The 23,770-nt window shown below is 37.5% G+C and overlaps 1 protein-coding gene across 1 annotated transcript in view; it reads right to left on the bottom strand.

Annotated features, from left to right (window-relative positions):
* Positions 1–23,770, bottom strand: part of AFG1L (AFG1 like ATPase) — a 69,372-nt gene that overhangs the window by 11,631 nt on the left and 33,971 nt on the right. The window contains exons 8-10 of the mRNA XM_071548861.1: positions 14,980–15,062; positions 11,516–11,586; positions 11,159–11,259 (exon numbers count right to left, since the gene is read on the bottom strand). Coding sequence (XP_071404962.1) covers positions 11,159–11,259; positions 11,516–11,586; positions 14,980–15,062 — 255 coding nt within the window. The remainder of the gene's footprint in view (positions 1–11,158; positions 11,260–11,515; positions 11,587–14,979; positions 15,063–23,770) is intronic.

Raw genomic sequence — 23,770 nt, 5'->3', positions numbered from 1 at the left:
CTTCCTCTAAAGTTGCTAATGAAGCCACAAATCCTCCTAATATTAATATATATATATATATGTAATCCTCTTACTAAAAGTTTAGGCTGATTAATCTCATCCTCTCAACAACATTCTAAAAATAATGTGATTTGGTGTGTGTTTCTGGTACTGTCTGATCTCTTTTGTTTCATCAATTATTGATCAAAACTCAACTTCAGAACAGTAAGATATTTATGTAACAATTGTCACTTACCATTTGTTACCAGTTCTTTCACATGCTACAATATCATTTAAATAACCTGGAGATGTTAACAGATAAGAATCTTTCTTATGGTATTATTGTTCCTGCATGTGTATATACAGTAAAACTGCTGTAGATTTTTGTCATTAACTCTGATGCCAGGAGTCAGTATTTTATAAGCACCATACTAATGCAAAAAGCATTAGCACTAACATGGGCTACAATTCTGACAGTGTTTACTCCACTTCAGCCTGTTTGACTGAGTTCTCACCTTCTTTTTTTTTTGTTTCTCTGTCTAGTTAATGCATTTTCATCTATCATCATCTCAGTTCAAGTAGGATGTTTATTATTTGGAGCTCTTGGTGGGCTGTTTTAAGAGTTAGTAGTCTCCCATTTCTATTATGTAGTCCATTTAATTATAGTATAAAACATCCTTCTTCTTTGTTGACTCATCAGTGACACAGTATATCATCTTTTAGAGATGGTCTGGAGAATACAGAATGCCTTACATATGTTAGAAAAAGAAATTTCATCCCATGGGAAAATATGGGGTTCGTTGACATTGGAAGATACTCCAGGGCCAGCTCCAGTAACATTCTGGAGAGTTGTCATTGACAATAACTATGATCTAGTGCAGACACTGACACTCGAAAACTCCCTAAAACAAACAGTTTAACACCAGACAATATTTACAAATTAGACATTAAGCATGAACAAAAAAAATACAGAGCCCTGTTGTTTCCAAAGGAGCCACACACTATCACTAGTAAGGCTGATAAACAGAACACTGATGTAATATTTCAGGGTCGTAATTCCAAGAAAGGAATAGAAAAACTTTAGGCATGATGTATAATGCAGCAGCATGCTGAAGTTTAAATAAAAATGTGATGATAGTTAGGACATGGTTAACTGGGTCAAAAAATCTAAAGATACTGATAGCAATGCAACTCATAGAATCACAGAACAGTCTGGGTTGGAAGATACGTTAAAGATCTTCCAGTTCCAGCCAGGAGAAAAGAAATCTGAGATCTGTAAACCCTGGGGTTGAAGATATCTTCTGGATCAATATAGTTCCTTGCTATCTCAGGGTTACCTCATCACAGAATCCTGGTAGGAACTAATTTTGCCTGACCTTACAGCAGAAGTTTTTTAGTCATATTTCTCATAGTGGAAGGTTGTTTCAGAGCTTTGCTCTTCTGATTAAGAAGATGCACACTCCTATGTTCAGTCATCATTCAGCACAACCACTCCTGCCTCAGAAGACCTCAGAACAGCAACAGACATCCATACTGACCCCACAAGAAGTGAGATGTCTCAAAGACCTATGAGTTGCTCAAAGCAGAGTGGAGGAATTGCAAAAGGCATGTTTCTGCACCCAAATTTCCACTGCCAAAATTCCAGTTCCAACTCCAAAGTACAGCGTTTGTCAGTGAAATGGTATCCAAAAATAGTTAAGGCTTAAAAATCTTATAGGTCTATTTAAATATTGACACTTGCTGTTAAGATTTCCAAACCATGGTCAACAAACCTTTAAAAAAAGAGAAAGTACATTCAGGAATTTAAGAGACAACTGAATTAAAAAGGCAAGCCCTAGAAAGTACAATCAGCTTATTGTATTTGTGTATTCTCTGGTCTATAAAGTATAGTATCTAAACCCTCAAGGTTTATGCAGCTTTCACTGAAGGAACTGTTTTCAAGAAAATAAGCTCTGGAGGTTTGGCTAAAAATATTACTATGACAGAGTATTTCCACCTGAAATATGTTTCTTGAGTTTCTTTCATAAAACATACTTGTGAGTTAGATAATGCAACTTTTTGGTGGGGTATAGAAACTGATTACATTCTTAAAGCAAATGTAGCTAATAAATGTCAGGCTTTCAGGCCAGAGCTTAAGCTGCAAAAGCTGATCTCTGGCTGAGAATAAACCTAAGATCCTAAACCAAAGAAACTATGCTTCTAAAAGGTTACTGAAAATAGGGCTTACCCATGGTATGTTTATTTACAGCTACACCTGACAATCCTACAATCCTAGAGATGACACCAAATTATACAGTGGATAAATTCAGCAGTTTTTAATTAAGGTAATTCCCTCAAAATTATTCAGAATGATTAAACTGCAAATGCAGCTGCATTATGTCATCATGTAGGGGAGACATTCAGTTGACTTAAAGACAGATACTTGCAATTCTAAATCACTTGTTGCTTTTGAATGGTGACTTTTTAATTTTCTTTCTTTTTTTTTTTTTTAAAGCTGAGTTACATCTTTCCTCTGAAGTGCAAGCTATTCCAGTTAGGAACTGTATCTTCCTCCTGGGTCTCTACAGGTGCCTACTGCAATGGAACAACCTAACAGAAACTGTTTGTCACTTATTTGTTGTGTTAATCTACACAAAAATTGTATTTTGCCAATTTCAGAAATGCTGAACATATATTAGAAAAAAATCACAGTAAGATAACCTTTTACAACATAGATATTAGATTTATGGGGGCGGTCCCATGGTGTAAAGGAGAGCACTCTGAACTCTGAATCCCAAGGACCTGAGTTCGAGTCTCAGTGGAACCGTCCCCTGGCAGTTCAATGCCTCCCTGCCATCCCATCCTGTCACATCTCGGATGCTCAGCAGGGTCAGCCCCGGTTAGTACCGGGTGCTGTGACAGTCCTGAGGACTTCACTGTCACTGTCCAAGCTCGCTCGGCTGTGGCAGATGGACCTCAGGACTTAAACGGTGGGGCCAGTTCTGCGCACGCTGTGCCTCACCTAAAAAATCCACTGCGCAGGCTGGAAGGGCACACCCACGTGGGGAGAGCCCTTAGATTTATTCTCATGGCTTTTACACTGTTGTGTTTGCTAATGGTTAGTATCATGTTAACACACTATGTTCAGTGGCGCTGAGCAACTGGATGAAAGGATATACTTAATTATTTAATGGGAAGGCTATAGGATGCATGAACAAAAGGAATTCAACCTTTGTGAGGAACAGGCTCGTGTGTTCGGACCCAGAATGCAGCCGCGTTCCCGGCAGAGGGCAGCAGCTGCTGGGCATAAGCGAGGGGAAAACTTTTAACAGGCAGCACTGGATCTCCTGACTCCCTTAGGAAGGACCGGGAAGATCACACACAAGGTATGCTGTTGTCTGCATTATTTATACCAGATAAGCATTCAAGCCAAACTGTCACACTTACCAACTTTCAAGTAAAATTTTACAAGGGAAGTGAAGAAAGAGGACTGGAAGAGGGTGATTTTTTTCTAAGGTATAATGAACGCTGACCTTTATATGTAAACATGGAGAAATGGGTAAGACTGTTATTTGCACAGTTTATAGTTTATATAGAGAGATTTGAAAACCAAGTTGATATGCACATTTTATTTTCAAAAGTAGTTGGATGATCTTTCATTCATACACTAACTCAATGAATAAATTAACTAATTCTGTTTTGCAAGAATCTAAATCCGTCCCTGGCAGAGAAGCTGGCAGAAAGAAATTAAAGGCCCAAAAGAAGAGGGGTAGTTAATGTGAGTGTTAAAATTCTAAAATATATAGAAACTATGTGTCCCTATTCTGCCAGGTGCCTCTCCCAGCCTTCTCTGGCTACATTATTCATTTTATGGGGCCTTAGAAAAGGTGATAAAATAACAAATATTTTGATGAAAACTAAGCATAGTCCTCCCTGGATGACTACACTGGAGAAGCACGTTTATAGGGCTCCATTCTAATGAGTACACAGCTACTTTTATGCCCTAACACTACCATGTGCCACACTGCTACAGAAACCCTGGGGTGTCAGGTCTTAAAAACTGTTTCTGGTTTTGTTCTACAGCAACCAAAATAGATCATATCCTCTCATCCAGCATTTATTAGTTTTCCACATGGTCACATAGCCAGCAGATAAAAAAAACTAAGTGTAGGAATTTGATATTAACTAAGTTAGCCAAAACTTAGGATTTTCCTTAATTGTGAAACTATGACTTAAAAATTGATGGACAAAATAGTTTAGCAAGTCAACTGCAATGTCATATCAGCATTTCACACAATATATTCTCTGTATTTTATTTTTATAAACATTAATGGACAACCAGTAAATAACAGTATTTTTAGACAGAATTAACGCTTTATATTCTTGACATGGAAAAGTTTAAAGCTAACACATGAAACAAGAAACAAGAGACTGTCATACCAGAAAAGCAACAACTCACTCTCTAAGGGTCTTCAGGTATTAATTAAAAATCAGCTACTTTGAAAATTCTACTTAAGCTAGGAGATATTTCAAATAATAGCAGGTTATCAATTGCTCATTTGCAATTTTCATGTATTACGTATTATCTAACATTCATGAAATCATGTGATATCGAAGTAGACAATGTTTTAATATTTCCCTTTAAAAGAGAATTTTGATTTTACTTCAATACTTCAGTGAATTTGAAGAGGGTTTACAGGCTTTTTATATGAAATATGGTATTACAAAAGTCACTAAGTAATTGTCTGAAAAATTTCAAACATCTTTTTAATCCTGCATCAGCAAATGTAGAGTTTTAGGTCTAGGTGTTTATCCCCCTGGAATGCACTGTAACAGTCACCCAATACCAGATAGAAGATGTTGCTGCAATTAAGTGAACATAGAGTCACTTGAGAGATAAGCTATTTCTCCAACATAAAAGCACTTATGCTTTCACACACTGATTCTTGCAAAACTTAAATACTTTTTTTCTGGAACCCTTAGGGATTATGGACAGCCAAGGGAATCAGTTAAGCAGGTGTTGAGTACAACACTGTCCACTCATGCTACAATGACTACCGAGACTCACATGAGCAGTGGTTTATGACAGTTTCAGAAAACTCAAAAAAGAATATTGCAGCTACAAGATAATATTGCAACAATTCAATGTAATCAAAAGTAACTTCCCCAAACCCCTGATGCCCTTCATTACACTCATTTAACCCTCTGCCTTAAATTAAAAAATGTTTTTGTCATTATGAACCAAATGTAACAGAAAATACGTTTCACCAAGGTGATTACATTAACTAAATCAAATTAGAGGTATTTTGAATTGTTCTGTCAGAAGATGTTGACAGTTTAGACTTCTGCTCACACACAATCTTGATACCTTGTATTTATTAGATGGGAAACATGTAAGCAAGAGTTGACATCCACCTTCCATGACAAAACTAGTTTTCATCTGGGAACTTTCCCATTCGGAACGGATGCCTCAAACTGACTTCATATGAACATGCATCTCTGTGTGAATGAAAATTTATTTGTAAAGGTTTCAGTCAATTACTACATTTCTGAGAGTAACTTAGTTCCTACTTCGTTACTTTCTGACTAATTTGCTCCTTAAGTTATTTTCCTTTAGCTTAGTGAGAAGTTTTAGGCTTCCATCATCACACAGATCAGGCATGTCAAATTTGGAAGAAAGGTTGCTTGGTATCAGGGAAATGTCCTATACATGTCCTGTGAAACCCTCCTCAGATTCAGCGAAGTTACGAGCCTTGGAAAAACTCAGTCTGAACTGACTGCACAGAATGATAGAATAAGTACTGCCTACTTGCAGAAGCATGAGGGGGCTGAGAGCAGGTTATCCCTCAAGATGGACTGGGCACAGTCCCCTCACCACATATACAGGGGCAGTGACGCAGCTGCCAAGAGGAACAGGGACCCTGACTCTCTCACATCTGTAGTTTCAAGACAATTTAAGACCAGAAGAGATCATGAAGTACTTCAAGCTCCTGCATTTTAGAGACAGGTAAGCCTAAAAACTAATCCGTAGCTTAAAAACACCTTCTCCTAAAATGACATCCAGTTTTGACCCAAAACACAGTACAAAGAAGCTCTGCTACTCCCTTCACTGTTTCATATGTGTGAATGAGTGCTTTTCTTTTTTTTTTTCTTAATCTGTATCTCTCTGTAGTCTCTGATTACGCCACTTTCTAATAGATTTAGGATTTAACTAATACTTGTATTTTTTTTTCCTATGAAAATAGCTTTACATGATAAATCACCTTCCAGTCCTCTTCTGGATAAGCTGAAAAAACTGAACTGTAGGTCTGTCATCTGAGGGAACTAATGCTTCAGGCTCAACCGGTTTGTGGTTTCTTGAAGGTTTTTCAATGTATTTTTTAAAATTTCAGCTCAAAACCACACCAAGCATTCTGCCATCAATCTGGGATGTTTCCAAAATTAAAACAAACTACTCACCCTCCTATTTATTTCCACTCTGCCCACCCCCAAAGAAATTAGCTCTAAATGCTCCAACACAGGACCAGAAACTCCTTTTGAACTCTTTGTCCATTGTATGTATGGCCAGACTTGGCAAATGCAGATTTGGGCAGGGCTCTCCCCACGTGGGTGTGCCCTTCCAGCCTGTGCAGTGGATTTTTTAGGTGAGGCACAGCGTGCACAGAACTGGCCCCACCGTTTAAGTCCTGAGGTCCATCTGCCACGGCCGAGCAAGCTTGGACAGTGACAGTGAAGTCCTCAGGACTGTCACAGCACCCGGTACTAACCGGGGCTGACCCTGCTGAGCATCCGAGATGTGACGGGATGGGATGGCAGGGAGGCATTGAACTGCTAGGGGACGGTCCCACTGAGACTGGAACTCAGGTCCTTGGGATTCAGAGTTCAGAGTGCTCTCCTTTACACCATGGGACCGCCCCCTTTGTCCAGTACAACCAACCATATTTCCAAGTCACTAGACCTAGGGCACAGTCTGCTCCTGTGTTCATGACTTGTGTTTCTAATTTCTAGCTGTAAAATTTTGTGTTTGCTTATACGTAAAAATGGCAGAACAAAACAAACTCTCTCACCCAAAGAGAACACTTCCCCTAAAATCTCAGTTCTGCTGAGAAATAAATCACACACATCCTTGCATTCATTCTTGCTCCCTCCATACACACAGCACTCTGTAGTTACAGCAAGTTTGTATTAGTATTTATGTTATACTCAAAACTGCTGGGGGAAAAACTATTAGATGTGACCTAATATAAAAATGTGCTCATTAGAAATGCTACACTCAACAACAAACCTTCAGTAATAATTCTTTTCGTATGTTAGTTAACTAACTTAGCACTACGTTTAACAAATGCCTTCTTGAGACTGCATAATGCAAATTTCCTAGTGAGAACAGCATCTTCAAACCCCAGCTCCTCCTACAAAATCAGTGAGACTGGAGAATTAATTTCCATTCTTCAGTCATCCACTGTATAAATCCAGAACCAGCTTCTTTGTTACCTTTCTGGACTAAAATCTGACCAAAATCCTGCTGTTAAATGGGTCATCACGTGAATGTGTGAATTTCACTTGTCTATAGTTTAATCCTGGCACACAGAGGCATCCTTCTAGTGATGTGGAATTTCTCTTGAACTCCAACATTTATCCAAAATAAAAAGCCAGTCAGAGATCTCAACCTAGTTTTCCAGGACTCCAGTGATATAAAATGTATTTGCAGGCTATTTTTAACATATGTTGACTATTAACAGACTGAAAATTATTTCACTACCCTTTAGTGAAACAAATATTTCACTCTGTTTCACCTAGAATACATATTTTTTGCAAAACCTTTCCCATTTTCCACATTATTATTTGAAGTTCATTCATCTCCAACTAAGACAGTAACATTCAGAAATATAAACCATATCAAAACTGCCATTTTACTTAACAAGTCTTTTATCCGAGCAGACATGATATGTGCCCAAGGCCTTTATTTTGTAAGTTTCCTGCACTTCAAAACTAATTGCCATTCATTTCATAATATTTGATTGTCTCAACACTGACACAGGAAATACTTCTACTATCTTCCTCCTCAGAGCCCTTCTTGTTCTTTTTTTCTTGTTGTTTACACTTTCTCTTCCAGGTACTAATATTTCCCTTTTGCTTTGGAAAACTACTCTTCCTGAACACTCAAATATGTTAACTACACTGTTTGGAAGTATCTTTTGGTTTCACTGAATGCTAGAAAATTAAGAAGATTCTTGCTAAATCTCTAGACAAATTCATTGCTAAGTTCCCATAAAGCTGCTCCAAGCAAATGACCTTGTACTTGATGTATTGTATTTTATGCTAGAAAATTATCATTTGCAAATTTTGGGATAATTACATTTCACCTTTTCCCGTGTTTCATCTACAGCATAAGCTTCCCATACAACAGCATATTGTCTTTATATGCTTTTTATAGCCAAGTGCTCAAGAAGCAATCCACCTCATTCTCCATTTGCAACAGACCCCAATGAGTACTGCCCTCCTGGGTTTGTTAATTAGCAGGCTGATTGATACATATTCAAGAACATTGTATTAATTAACTTTTAGGCAAGTACCAGTATCTTTAATGTTGCATACTGTCTTCCACCTATTTTAGCCACTCTGTCCTTAAGTAGGCTGTAAGCACTGATTCTACATTATTATTATTTTATGAACTGTCCCACAAGGTTTCAATAATATGAATTATATCCCATTTTCCCCCATTAATGAAAATTTCCCATTTATCATGCTTGCCATCAGGTCTTATAACTGATATAAAACCAACTGCAACTCTTGTATTCAATCCTGTTGTAAGTTTAATGGGCTCCTATGACAGTAAGTTTAAATGTCATTTATGTACTTAGGAGGCTTTGCCTGGGCTGTCAGTTTAAGCTCCATCCTGGTTGCTCCAGGCTCCCGCTGGGAAGACACTCCCTGCCCCGTGTCCCTTTATACAATTTGCCTTCCCATGGGACTTTGTCCCCATGTTCTGCACAAAGAAACCTGCAGATTCACTCTATGCAAATCCAGCCAATTCCCCTCCATGATTTTCTTTTGCGGATCCTGCTTTTCATTACATCTTTTTCAGCCTCTTACTTTCCTTTTTCCTAATAGTAGCACTTATGATGCCTGTCAACTTATCTACCATTTGGCTTCACAAGAATTAGTAAATACCTTGTAGTTATGTCCCCTACAGATTTCTGCTTTATACTTCCACAAATCATTCCCACTTCCTATTTCAGCTTACTGGAATATATATGAATGACTTTATACTTCCTGTTGTGTTGCATGTCTCCTGACTTTGGGGTATTTTTTGCTATAAACCACCTGGGCACTCTTCTAGATCCTACTTATGTCTGCTGTGACATGAGTGGGAGCAACTTCCCACTCTGATGGTGTAGAAAAGATACTGCACATGTAAGTTTTTCCATCAAAAAGGTAAAAGATTTCCCCCCAATAAAGGAACATGGCTCCATGGTTTGACAGCTGAATATTTGTTTTGCCCTTCAGGAGATTTTAATGGCAACAGAGTGGGCAAACAGAACAATGGGGCAGGCAAGGTCCTAAATCCAGTTCATACCAAGGGGAATTTTCTCCTGTTGCTAAGAATGACTTTAAAAGTTACAATTATGAAAAAGATTATATTAGAGGCAACTCAACTATTCATCCAAATTTAATGGACAATTCTAAGTTCATGACTATATTTCTCTACTTATGGAGAGAGCACAGTGATACCCCTTACAAACATACTAATTTTATAAAGTGCCATGAGTGATCTGAAGAGAAAAATCATGGCACAATAAATGATTGTACATAACAATTAAAGGTAGAAACAAATGGAGGCATATACAAAGAAAATAAGTGATTCCTGAGGGAGTTGTTAAACATTTATTGTCTCTCATATTGTTTTAGTTTTAAAAATGTGATTATGCTGTTAGAGACCACCATAACACATATGCAGAAGGCATCTGAATCAAGACAGCAGGACTTCCTAAGTCCTGGGCAATCAGTGTAAGCACAATAATGGTAAACAGTATTTAACATTTTATAAGGATTCTCTTTTTCTGAGTGCAAACCAAGCCCCTCAGCTCCATTACGCCAAGATGACCTGAACCCCATGTAACTGTTGAACAGGATCAGAACCTTCAGTCCCAAAGTGGTGGCCATTGACATGTGAGCTATCAGACCACTTCTCCTTAGAACCAACTTACCAGCCCAATTAAGTATGTAAGGCATTTACTGGATTAAAGGATTTTAAATGCATTTGCTGGCAGCATTGCTTCTCAATACTTTAAGAGGTGCAAGGAAGAAAAAGTCTAGTGAAATGCAGGCTGTTCTACCCATGAAATACCTCTATTCTTACAAATGGCTAACTGGTTTTGTCTGAAACTGAAAACCATCAGTCTAAAGCCTACAGTCTGGAACTTGACAAGTGAAATTTCTGTCTGAATAGTTATCAACTTGGTAATTACAAGGAAATGAAACCATAATGTTACCACCAAAAGACTGGTAAGTATCCTGAATCAAAAATGCTATCAGCCCAGTTTAAGGCTGTGATCATTTAACAATAGTTTTATACATCAGTAGAGAGATCAATCACCAAAGTACAGTGCAACTCTTGGGGAACTGTCTCCCAACGCACTGGGGGTCATTTACAAAGAGAGCTTTCCAGGAATCACATCCTCCAGGTTTAAGCAGAGACTTCGGCAGTATTTAGCAAAATCTGGCACATTTTGAGAAGGCCTGGGACTGAGCAGCCCTTGTGGAAATTAAGGCATGCAAAAGCAGTGTTCCTGTAGTGGTGCCAGGATCACAATTCCTTTGCTCCAGCATCAGCTTAAACTCCATATTTTATAAATAGTATTTGAATCCTATTTACATACTGATATGTTATCACACTAGTATACCAACAGTGATGTTAGGTCCATACTGTAGTAGGACTTTTGAAGACAATCTGTGATACACTTAAGAGTGAATTTACTGTATCATTAAAAAGAAAATTATTACTGGTCTTTTGCGAAGGCAGGGGGGAGGGGGATTACCAGTTAACTTCATAATCTTTCTGCCAAGTTAAAAACCCTTTATAATTTAGTACAACTTGGGAAAATTGCCACTTTGTGTGATTTGGATTTTTTTCTTTTTTTTTTAATTAAACTGTGAAAAGTCTGAGCATTAACGGATCTAGATTGGACTGGGTACTTACTCTGTCACACAGCTCTTCAAACGTGAAGTCTGCAATGGTTCCACATGCTTTATTCAGCCTCAGCTCTCTGCCTTGCACTTTTAGAATCCTTGGTCTAGTTACTATGGGAACATGAACAAAGACTCAATCTTCTCTGGATAATTACTATAAAATTCATCTCTTACAGATAGGAAATGCATAGCTTCATGAATAATAGCACATGATTCAACACATAAATTAGACAAAATGCTGATACAATGACTGCCACTTGAGTGTGGCATCAACCCATATACAGCAATGGAACTTATTAATTGGTCAGTGGAGATTGGGCATTGTGTTCTAAATGTATTCTCTTTCAAGAGAAATTAACTTACGTACAATCATTTTGTTTCTGAGCCAGCTCATCAAACAACTTATCCATGACAGCCTCCACATCAGCTTCACTTGTGCTACAGTGAAAAGAATAATAGAATATGAAATTAATAACACTTGAAGCCAACATCAAACAGCTGCCTGAGCCTGCTTAGCTTTTTGCCCATAAAAAAAGAGAACAGGATGTTATGCTCTAAATACAAACATTACATTTAGAATACACTTAAAAGTAGAGAATATTAACGCTCAGGTAGATGATTCTGCCTTATTTGCATACACTGAAAGACTTCTGTGTTTTGAGCTGTTTCCAGTAATGAGGCAATACAGGCAGAGCAGATCCATTAACACTCTGTGTACACAATGAGAAAAAAGGCTTTGGGCTCTATCTTGAATGCAAAATAAGAGCAAATAGACAAGGCAAGGCAGTCAAGCACCTAAAGAAGTATTCTTTGAAATTTCTAAGAGGAGACTTTGTGAAATTAAATGTCAAAGCAGCTTTTTCTTTTCTGGGGGGGAGACTGGGGGGAGGGATCAAGTCAACCAATTGTATTGATCTAATGACTTGCAAAATTAAACTGTGAAACTGAAAATACCAGTATACCTTCTGCATTAGTAATTGTATCAATTCCCCCCCAACTCTGTCCCCAGTACAGATGGTGAAAATGCAAAGTATCTGTGCTGAGAGCTGAAGTTAAGTATATATTAATCTTCTGAATGCCACAAGAATTATAAATCAGTCCAATCAGAGAACATTTTTTTTTATCACTAAATGGGTTAGAGGGCCAACCTTTCCGCATTTCATTCTTAAAGATGGATAGATGCAGACAGATAAGATTTCTAACTGAGAATAGTAAATTAATGCTACGGAAGACAACAAACTAGAACTAGGATATATAATGGTTCATTGAAGTTTGTATGATCTATTCTGGTGTGAAAGGTCTCATTTTAGAGATTGTGGATGCACTCAAACCACATTTATTCATACAGTTCTAGACATCCTCTACAAGACAAATGAAGATCAGCAAGTGACACAATTACTCTCCTGTTATCACATTTGAAGAGCTGCGTGACAAAGTACTCCAGTCCAATCTAGATCAGTTCATGATCAGAATTTTCACAGCGGAATTAATAGCAGAATTGAAATAACTACTTTTTAGCTCAAGCTTAACAATAACAAACCTTGTAGATACAAAGAATTTGGGAAACCCCCTCCCACAAACTATAAAAAGTCTTTTCTGACTAGGAGATTACATAAAATTCTACAAGTTTCCCTCAACATTGATATCTGCAAGCTGGTTTCCTCTGACTAAATGACAAATGAAAAAAGCAGACAAAACCAGAAAAAAGACCATAAAAGGGGGGAAAGAGTGCATGTATCTGTATCAGAGTATGTGGATATGCATGCATATGATTATTAAGAAGTTTGATGTAAAGGCTACAGCAAGAAACAGCTGAATATGATGCCAAGGTGGATAGCTGCACCTAATTGCCAAGAAAGTTTGTTTTGAAAAAAGACACCCGAGACTGGGATCAGTGCAGTTGCTTTGATCAGACATTTTGTAATTGTGTTACACTGATGACTCTCAGATGAGTATGAAAGAGGTTTAAGCAACTCTCAGTTGCATATTTTAAATGAAGACAAGACTACACAAAACACGAAGCATTCAAGAGGATTCTTAATAAAATGTGATAATGATACTATAACCCCTAACAGAGGAATAGAAACATGTTAGACAAGAACATTTTCTTTAAGGGGCAAGACTGCTAACAGAATTTCAAAGATCTGTAGCAAAGTATTGTATAGTACCTCATTTTAAAACAAACAGAATCATACTAAACTGGTTCTATGGGACTGAAAGCTCCAAGGAACAAGTCTGAACAGAAGAGTGAATAAGATTTCCTCAGAAAAAGAAAGGATGATGAAATAAGTACCTTATTCCCTTGGCAGCTACAGGATTTTTTAAATTTATTTTTCCCCACTGCTTCCTAATGATGTACACATGAAATTCTGGAGGTAACACACATGTTTTCAATAACAGAACACAAGACAGACAGCCAATCTCTGCCATTCACTTGATTGCAAGTTTTACAGCAGAACACCATGAAATGTATTTCAGCTGGGACTCCTGGGACTTGTTTGTACTTCTCTGCTGAGAGCCGGTGCCACAGGCACCATGCCTTAGCCTACCACCTGGCAGAAACCACCACCGGGCTCTTCCTTTCTTCAGAGCACAGACAGTGAGAGAAGAACATGGCACAGGAACTCTCCACAATTGTCAGACAGTCACAGAGAGCAGCAGGTGCAGGGAGCAGGACCATAGGCAGGGACAGTGGCAATCGTAACAAGAGCTACGATGAGCAATGCTGAGATACCACCAGCGGCTTCAAAAAGTACTTCTGAGCAGACACCACAAAGCTCAGAGAAAGTGGAGCCAGACAACGCTATGGAACAAGAGCTACTTGTCTTGAGTGCATCCAGTCACAATTTGAGGATACAGAACCTGCACTGGACCTGTTTTCCCCATATAAAATTCTGCCATTTCCTTCCAGAAGCAGGAGTTACCTGCTGTAATTCTACTAAGCAGGTATTCCTCCTTCCTACAACAACCACGATGACTAACTTTGTAACAAAGTGACACAAACATACTTAGTTTCAAATACCTAACACAGTGATGAAAATACCACACCTTTCTTAATGGAAGAACAATCTTTAAATCATTATATACGGGGTTGAGAGAAGAGTTATAAATCTCATACTAAGCTGTTGTTGTCTGCTTTGTTCAGGTTGTGACTGATTAAATAATACTACAAGAGCAAATATGAGACAGAAAAATGTTTGCACCTCAAAGGTTTCAAGGTATTAAAAAAAAGAGGCTGTTCCTATTAGGCAGATTTATGCTGCAACCATAAACACAACTGTGAATATATTTTAAAATTTATTTATTTATTTGCAAATATAAAGGGCTAAAGAAATGTTGGCATGATAAACAGAAACAATCTGTCAAAACAGAAGGGTGTTGAGTTTTTTAATCCACAGCACTGGAAACACCCAAAATTAAAAGAATCCTTGTCAGTGGATTTCTATAAATACTTAATTACTTAAATACAATAAGGATGTTCTTCTATTATAAGAGAATTGTGCAATCTCTCACAAGAGGATATTCATTACTTTCTAACCATCTGTCACTTCAGTTCTCCAAACACCACACCTCCCCAAAAAATCTAATTAGTTTTTATTCAGTCACACATTATAAATGATGCTAGTGTGGATACTGAAAATGTAGTTTAATGAAGTTAATATCGAGGCATAATGGAAGGCGGTTTGCTGAACAAAATGGACCAGAAAGCAAAGAAAGGAAAAGTCACACCCTGCTAATTCTACTACACATTTTTCATTTCCTATTGACAAGGAAATTATTGGCTAATAAGAGGCGAAAAGAGAGCAAATACAATATCATAGATAAACTTACAGGTAGTAAAGTTTTCCAGCGGCTGGAAGCACTTGTTTCCTGTAGTCTATTCCAGAGTCAAGCTGGACTGTGTTGCAGTATTTCTACAGAGACAAAAAAAAGAATAGCTTTCTTCAAGACAAAGCTGTATTTACTATTGTCTGTGTTAGAGAGAAGACACACTGCTGTGATAAACCATCAGCATGAATATCATCTGTCAAACTGAAACTCCAAATCACTAAATTAAAGTCTCCTTTACAATTAGCAAAGCAAAGAAATAAACTGGAAATCATTGATATATTCAAAACAAAACAGTAACCATTTTCACAAGTCCACCAGCTAGAGAATTGATATAGATTAGAAGCACACATAATGAAATGAGGGTGAATATTATTTGTCTCTCTGGGTAGTGCTTTGTTGGGGGAGTGTGCAAAAATAATTATTTTTACATTAAAGTATATGTGTTTAGAAATACGAGATCAGTGGCATTAAAATTTTAACAGACTACAAACAAATTCTAGAAAGAACTGAAACTACTTCTATTTTATAACCTAAAAACAATTTTATCTTTTCCTCCTACTTGTAAGATTAAAGATTTTGTAGGTCAGACATAAAATATATGAACCACACCAAGTCTTGCTGCAAAATGGACCAAAACATAAAGAGGAATAAACAAAGCTCTATATCAAAAGGATTGTTGGACTCAGAAAAGGATCTTTTATCTTCCCCTTTAAATGACCTGTAAGATTCCAAATGTGATACAGATGTCCCTAAGTAGTCACAATTAATTGCTTCTGTACCCAGCTATATTAAAGGTGCTTTTTTGATTCAAGGCCTGAGGCTGAGAGCAAAATTCTCACTAATATCATTGGGATCAAGATTTTACACCCTCTGGCAAAGGGACTAGCTCTGCTCATCTGTTTTGACTACTGCAAACACACACAACTTCTGGGTGTTATACAGCTAGAAGCAAAAGAAGCTACAGAAGAAAGAGAAGGAAAGTTTTAAGATTTTAGAAAAATACACCTCTATCAACAATTTAATTAAGGCAATTAAACTTTTTTTTATCTAATTCAACACCACTAGAAGTCTTTGGATTGCTAGAATGCACTAAATCACTGCTTCTTTGCTGCACTATGAACTATTAGTTTATCTTTAATACTCTCATTAAGCATTTCATATTCTGTGTGTCAAATTTTTCAAAGCCTCCTTGAGGCCATTCAAATAACAAAATTGGAAATGTCAAACCTCATTTACAGCAACTACATTGCAGGGAAAAAATTTAGAACTATCATCAGTGATTTAAGGAACAATGGTCCTTTTGAACAAATGTGTTGCATAGGACACAGATTACAAATATCTGCAGGAGTGACTGTGATGACTGATTTTTTGACTGAAGTCTCTATACCAATTTAAACCTCCACCTTCTCTGCACAGACATACAGCTGAAGAAAAACGGTGAAGAAAATCACCCTGAAAGTACAGAATCCCAGGAAAATCCATGTATCTTTAATTCCAGTAAGTGAAAAAGCCATGCTAATCAAATCGTTGTCTTGGACTAAGGCTACTGCAAACACAATAGCATTGGTACTACAATATTATTATAATCTATTCCCTTTCTTTTCGTGAGAGCTCACAAAGAAGGAGAATAACAGAGCAGAAGAAAAAAGTTCCAGAGGCATGTAATAATATGCGCAAGGGAGGGAGGATGTTTAAGCTTTCCTTCAGCATCAGTCTGGCAGCCAAGGCTAGAAGGAAGATTACTGAAATGTCACAGCAAAGCAAGTGCACTTAAGCTTTGCTTTCCCAGTATCTTTCCACCTAATGTTTTATTTTTCCAAAGTAGAAGATTAGCTTAAGTACTATTTTCTTTATGCTAGTAGGGAAAAAACATGCAGATTACTATTACAGCTTTGGGGACTCTGAGGTTACTTAGATTAACTTTAGATACTCAGATATTTAGTAATGCTGTTTATAATTTGGGGATTTTCTCCCAGAAACAAGAGATAGGTAATTTTGCATGAATTCAGCCCCATCCCTTTGGCCTTCAAAGATGGATTTACAAACTCTACCACTCTCTCAGGGTATTATGTTGCATACAGCGAAGAGTGAACAGAGAACCACATAGAGCTGAGAGTATTCCATGGTTATGGTAGGGCTGAAAGAAATAAAACGTGCACCTGAACACTGTAGCTCAAGTGGATTTGTTGCCCTGATATTTACAGGGGTGCAGGTGGCTCAGCTGATAATGACTGCTGAGTGGAGCAGGAGTTCTGTGCAATCAAACACAGACTGGGCTTGCGCTATATCATGCAGGTCCTTGCAGCTTAAGGAAACAGAAATCAGCACTCGGTGCCACAGTATTTTAGTCCACTTATGTTCTGCTTACAAACTTGTCACTTCCTAAACTCACTGACAGCCTGTTATGACTCCACGATTTAAAATTACAGTGAATGAGTTTTGGGGATAAGAACTGTAGAAATGTAAATACTGCCAATATAGCTACAAAGAAGATGAAATTTTTTCTGCCTTTCTTCCCTTTTCTCTTTTTTAAAAGTAATTAGTGTTATCACTATTCAAGAAAAATAGCTATCATTAGTGACATTAGTTAAGAAGAGCTTGTGTGCTCAAAAGCTTATTTATGTTTTTTGACCTTTCTAAAGCTACAAACAGTTGCCTAACTGAAAGGTATTTATTTTCCCTATAAACTTTGCTTGTTTGTCTGCAATGATACACTACTATTGATTCTAATAAGATAAAATATATAGTTTATTTCAAAAATATCTGTTAGATATTCTGGGCTATAGGACCTTTCAGGCAGAAAGGGAACAGCAGAATTCTGTTTAGAGATCTATAAAATACAATTAATATAGTCCTACTGATTGTTTGCTTCCTTAGGAGGCAAAATTTAACTGAACCAAATATAAACAAAATGGAAAATCAGAATTCTGAGGTACAGCAGTTTTCTGTGATACACAATATGAGCATAGAAGCAAGGGACAGCTAACAGGAACAGTGAAATACTTAGTCCTTTTGAAAACATTTGGCATTTTACTCTTCCACGCCTTGAATGTTCCTAATTCATATATGGTTTTGGTCTCTCCAGACTGATGGTACTCCAGCCATTTAGAGACCATACTTTAAATAAAAATAAAACAGCCACAATTTCCTAACCTTTCTACATGTTCACATGAGTAAGTATGTACCAATGCCTGTCATTAATTATTTTCATTGAGACACTCCAAAGCTCACCCACACCTATTCTTTTAGACACTGTATAAATACACATAACATGAATGGCTTCTGTTATTAAACCCAAACATCATAATCTGCATCGCAACACACTCTCAGAAAACATTCCTTTAAAACATGAATCCTGCTGTTAGATTACAAGCTTTGCAGGGTAGGAACAACCTTAGGTAAATACATGACAATCAGAGATCCATAGGGTCTAATGGAAAATAATCTTAACAAAACAAAACAAAAACAAAAAACAAACCCCCTAAAACCCCCAACAAACCGAAAAACCCACCACAGAAGTGGACAATGCTGTTCACACAAACCAAGCTCTACAAAGTAGAGGAGAGAAAAGTTGTGATAGCAGAACAGTAAGCTGAAAGGCAGTAAAGGGAAGATTGCTTGCACTGCCACACAGCAACACCACCATCCTCCTCTGAGTTGGGAATGTATCTGTGCAGACGGTTCTAAAGGAGGATTCTGCACCTTTACTCAGGCAGAAAGATCACAGAGAATCTCTGTGCTGAGCAGGGATCCAAAAGTTTTTCCTTTAGAGGTTTCCTTTGTAGACAAGGGTACATACCATGGTTTTCTGTTTCTGCACACACAGACATTCACTTATCTGCTTCACAGGAAGGCAGAGGGCAAAATGTTCATATTTGTACGTATTTTTTTTAAGATAAATGCTTTCAATCTTAAAAAGACAGTATATAATCAGAATGTATAGCAGAAGAAAATAAGACACACCAAAATATTGTATATGTCCAAACTAAACACTTAAAATTCCAAGGTTTACAAAAAGCAAAACCAGATAGATGGTTGCACAGCATGGAAAAACAAATCCTGCTCACAGGTGTAATGCTGAACATCAGAGAGGGTGCCTGTGTGATTGGCTCCACGCATCCTCTCCCCTCCTCACAGGTTCAACATTATTCTCCTGCATCACAGAACTAAACAATCAATACTACAATTTAAAAACCCTGCAAATCTGAGGAGGGGGAGAGGGAGGTGGGCTTCTCTACTTTTTGCCCTTCTCACAGCAAGGGGAAAAAACCCTACGAGATTAAATACAGAAGTTCTAGTTTCTCTCTGCCACTTTGGACTACCTCATCCAGCACTGGACTGATTAAACCCTACAGATGTGATTGCATCCTCAGACTCACTAATCACCATGGAATCCTAATCAACAGCCAAAGAACTAACTGGAGTGCTCAGATTGTTAGCACTTAATTGTCAAATCCACAACCATAACTACTAGTCTTAGATGGAGTTTTAAATTTCCAAATTTCATTTACTTGGGCTAAACTCCTTTTGAAATAAATACTTAATATTGAAGCTACAGTCAGTCTAGCAGAACCATCCAGAGTTTCCACAAGGTTTTCTAGTCTATTGAGATATTTAAAGTCTGACTTATCCTATTAAAGACAAATACATAAAATTAATTAGTCATACAATTTATTTTGAAGTCATTTATGTATTTATGGATACAAAGAACAAATACAATTAAAGAACTGAAAACACAATTAGTAAGTTAGAAATACAGTGTGAGCAAGCACTCATTTCCACTGAAGTGGCAGAAAAACTTTGCATTCCAGAAGGAAAAAAAAAAAAAGACTCAAGGCTCTAGACACACCACCAAAACCAACAATCTATAGACAGAATAGATAACATTGGACAGTCAGTAGACTGACTGTTGAAATTTATTAAATACAGACTAATGTAAATACACTTTTCCTCCTGTGAGAACCTCTAATATTCCTTTGTTGCTGCAGTCAAAAATGGTAGCTACTAAAATGTTTAACTGCTCAGGAAATTAAAGTATACGACATAATAGATCATCAAGAAGAGGAACAAAGGCTTCAGAAAATTTTAAAAAGGAGTGAAAGTTAACTGGATAACCTGCAAGTTCTCAAGACATGTGTTTCCCACGTGTCACAGAAAGCCCTGAAATGCTAATAGATGGCTTTGTGTTCCACATTAAATACTGTACTAAATGTGTCCCTGTGAGCTGTGATCAGCTGAACAACCTTGTTAATGCAGGTGAGTAGATATTTCTTAACCTTATTAAAGATCATCATAAGTCAACCCAATTATCTATCATTCTCTGCTCTGAATTTTAACAGCATTAAAAAAAAAAGAAAACCAAACCCAACATACAAATCATCCTGTTGGACCACAAGAATAGGCCTACTAATCACCATGGAATCCTAATCAGCAGCCAAAGAACTAATTGGAGTGCTCAGACTGTCAGCACTTACCCGTCCAGAGAAGGTGTAGGGGGACAGACAAAGACAAGAGAGTGTTTCAACTCAGGATAGTCATTACTTAACTCCCAAACCTGCTGAATTTCTGCAGTCCTTCACAGCAGACACCTGCAAATGCAGCAGCAGCACTGCATCTGCAGTATCAAATATATTTTCCATACGAGCAGAGAATAGTTCTAGCCCCAGTCATGTAAAGCTGCAATTAATACTCTTAGGCCTCTGTGTAGTTCTGAACAATCACCTTAGAACATCTACTATCAGGAACCAAGCCATGCCTATCTAAGAAGTGCAACTTCCAGCAACTCTTCCTAAGCAAAAGGAATCACAATTTTCCTGTAAGTTTCATCCTCTATTTTCAAGTGCATCCTCTGATTTGGTGTCCATTAACAATACACAGGATCCCTAATATTTTTCCCCCATAAAATTGGGGAGATATAAACTGGGAGGAGGTGCTGACTCTCTGCAGAGAGACCTCGACAAATTAGAGGCTGGGCAATCACCAACCACATGAATTTCAACAAGGGATAGTCCCAAATTCTGCACCTGGGATGGAGCAACCCTGGATGTTTGTAGCAGCCTGGGGAATGGATGCTGGAAAGCAGTGCCATGGAAAGGGACCTGGGGGTCCTGGTGGACGGCATGTTGAATGTGAGTCAGCAGTGCCCTGACAGCCAGGAGGGCCAATCGCCTGTGCAGGCCCAAGGGTTGGACTCGGAGATCTTTGTGGTCCTTTCCAAATTAGCATATTCTGTGATTCTCTGGTTGTGTGGTACAGCTGCAGGACCTTCAAGGAGCTGCTTCTTTATCCTTTTGCCTTGTTTAGGGCCTTTTTTTCCTTTTTTTTAAGGAAAAAAATAAAGGAAAGCAATTGAGTTTGTTACACTCCTAACTTTCTGCTACACCAATCCACAGGAATGAGATGTACTCAGGGGAAGGGGGAAGGAGAAAGAAAATCATCAGGTATTTGATGGTGGATAAAAACTTGGTCCAAGCATTGTTGGGTGTGCATATAGTTTTTGTCTCCTTGTTCAGATGTTGTTGAAACAGTAGACTTCAAAGAAAATGTCAATGAATCCTCATAAGTACTATACATGACCTCTGGGGTAATTAGCAATCATTCAAAAGCAACAAGACTAAAGTGTTCTATTCTTTATTACTGTCAGCTCTTGTCTTGATCAGCATTTTAATAAAGATGGTTCATTGCTAAGACAGTTTCATGAATCAGTCATAATTACATTCTGACATGCAGTGAATAGTAAAGCAAAACTAAATATCACTTCATCAACCTTTCTAACCTTTATGCAAGTATTAACTGTAAATAATTTTTACACAATCTTACAACAGAAAATCTGCACATTTCTTAGCTTTGTACATAATCTCCCCTAACTGAATTTTCTGTGACCTATACCTGAAAAAAAACCAAACCCTACAATCAGAAATAATTACTTCGTCTTGCATGATATTCGGGTATTGCCTTTCACAGATCAAATGAACTTCAAGGCTATTTATTCTACAAAACAGTGCAATGCTTTAAGGGGTTAACTAATTTTTTTTTACAATCTTTTCCCCTATATTCTTCTGAAATAGTGAAATATGGTAAATTGCTACAATAGCTTAGATATTCCATGGTTAATCCCAATTGCAAACACCGTAACAAAACAAAACAAAACAAAAAAACAGAAAACCACACAAAGAATTTTTGAGGAAAACTTTCAAAATGGCACCCAAGAATCCTGCAAAATATCCAGGAAACTAATAATGCGTAGTTTGATTTTGGATGACAAACATTTTATTTGTGAATTATTTTTCAGTGGACCTAGAGCACAAAGACCTGGGAAAAGAAATACTGACAAGTATAATTTTTTCAATTAATCTTTTTCTTACACTTGTGACAAGAACATTTAGACTTTAATCTGTAGATCTTAGCAGACATAAACTGAGAGGCAAAATTCATTCAGTGAAAGTTGCAGACGTTTACATTACAGCCCTCAAACTTTAACAACTAAGAACCCCCACCTATTCTTGCTACCACAAAGAACATATGATCTATTGTACAACTTTTCAATAACTTATTTTAATGTCTAGCTACAAATCAGCTACCCCCTAAGAAGAGGAAAAATAGATAATTAACTTGTAAAATAATGATGCATGAATAGAGACAGAGACTCTGAAAATGTACTGTTCTGTGTAAGAATTCAGGAGGTACAGATGTGGCTGTGCCGGCTTGCAGACAAGCAGCCTCTCCTTTTCCCAGTCAGGGTGCAGAAGAACAGCAGAGTAAATCTCCATGCAGTAAGAATTCCATTGAGCACCTCTCCGCATTTCACATTACTTACGGAAAGATCTTCCTTGCAGAATAAATATAAATAAAAAAATATATTAAAAAACCCAATCAAGGTTGCAAACCACAAATCACTGTATAACACCCAGTTTTGCTAAAGAACCAATAATGACTGTAACTTTCAATCTCCTAATAAGCAAGCTGTGGCATTCCATGAAAAACAAATGCCAAGAGTTCACACTGAATTTATAACATGATGTTTCATAAGCTAAGGGTCAAATTCACCCCTAATACATGTACTTCATTGGAATTATACCCTGGACAAAGTTATTTGTCTAGATTTCTTTTATGCTGTTGTTTTTCTCTTTAACATTTGATTTGTATTTCTTTTCCCAGTATTAGCCTTTGCTCCTGCCAGAACTGTTGGCAGGCAGGAAAAAAAAGGGAAGGAAAAAAAGTAGTATTGATTTACAAAACTGGATTTGCCAGAATAATAAAAAAAAAGCGATTAAGGTCTAAACAAAGGCTAAAGATGGCTTACGCTTAGCTCTGATGAGGTCCACTACCTCATTACCAACAACTGAGAACTTCTGATGCATTTTGTTTCAAGGCAATCCAAAAGTCCTTGCTGTAAAGCAGGCTGGGGGGTGCAGAGTCCATTCACTCTTTCTGTATCACAACCATTATGTAAGAAGTATAAAACACTGCCTTTATGCTGCCAAACCACAATGACTCTTCTTACATCAAAGCGTTTTTGCCACTAGGGTTTTTTTTCTCTGAAATTTATTCAAGCCAAGGGCAGGGAGACAACAATTCATACACACTAATTACACCTAATTATCTATTCCTTTTTTTTCCCCTTTCCACCAGCTTCGGCCAGTGTTATTTGCTATCTGGGTTTCTCACAACCTCCTCTTGCCCTGTCCATCCAACTCAACAGTAAAGTCTTTGAAGAAAACAGTTGTGGCTTCTTAGAATTTTAACAATATAAGGTTCAACTCAAATTAAATTATTCTATTATTAGTTTTGA

The sequence above is a fragment of the Pithys albifrons genome, chromosome 2 (genome assembly GCF_047495875.1).
Source record: "Pithys albifrons albifrons isolate INPA30051 chromosome 2, PitAlb_v1, whole genome shotgun sequence".
Classification (NCBI taxonomy): domain Eukaryota; kingdom Metazoa; phylum Chordata; class Aves; order Passeriformes; family Thamnophilidae; genus Pithys; species Pithys albifrons.
This window is presented reverse-complemented; position numbering and strand designations above follow the sequence as displayed.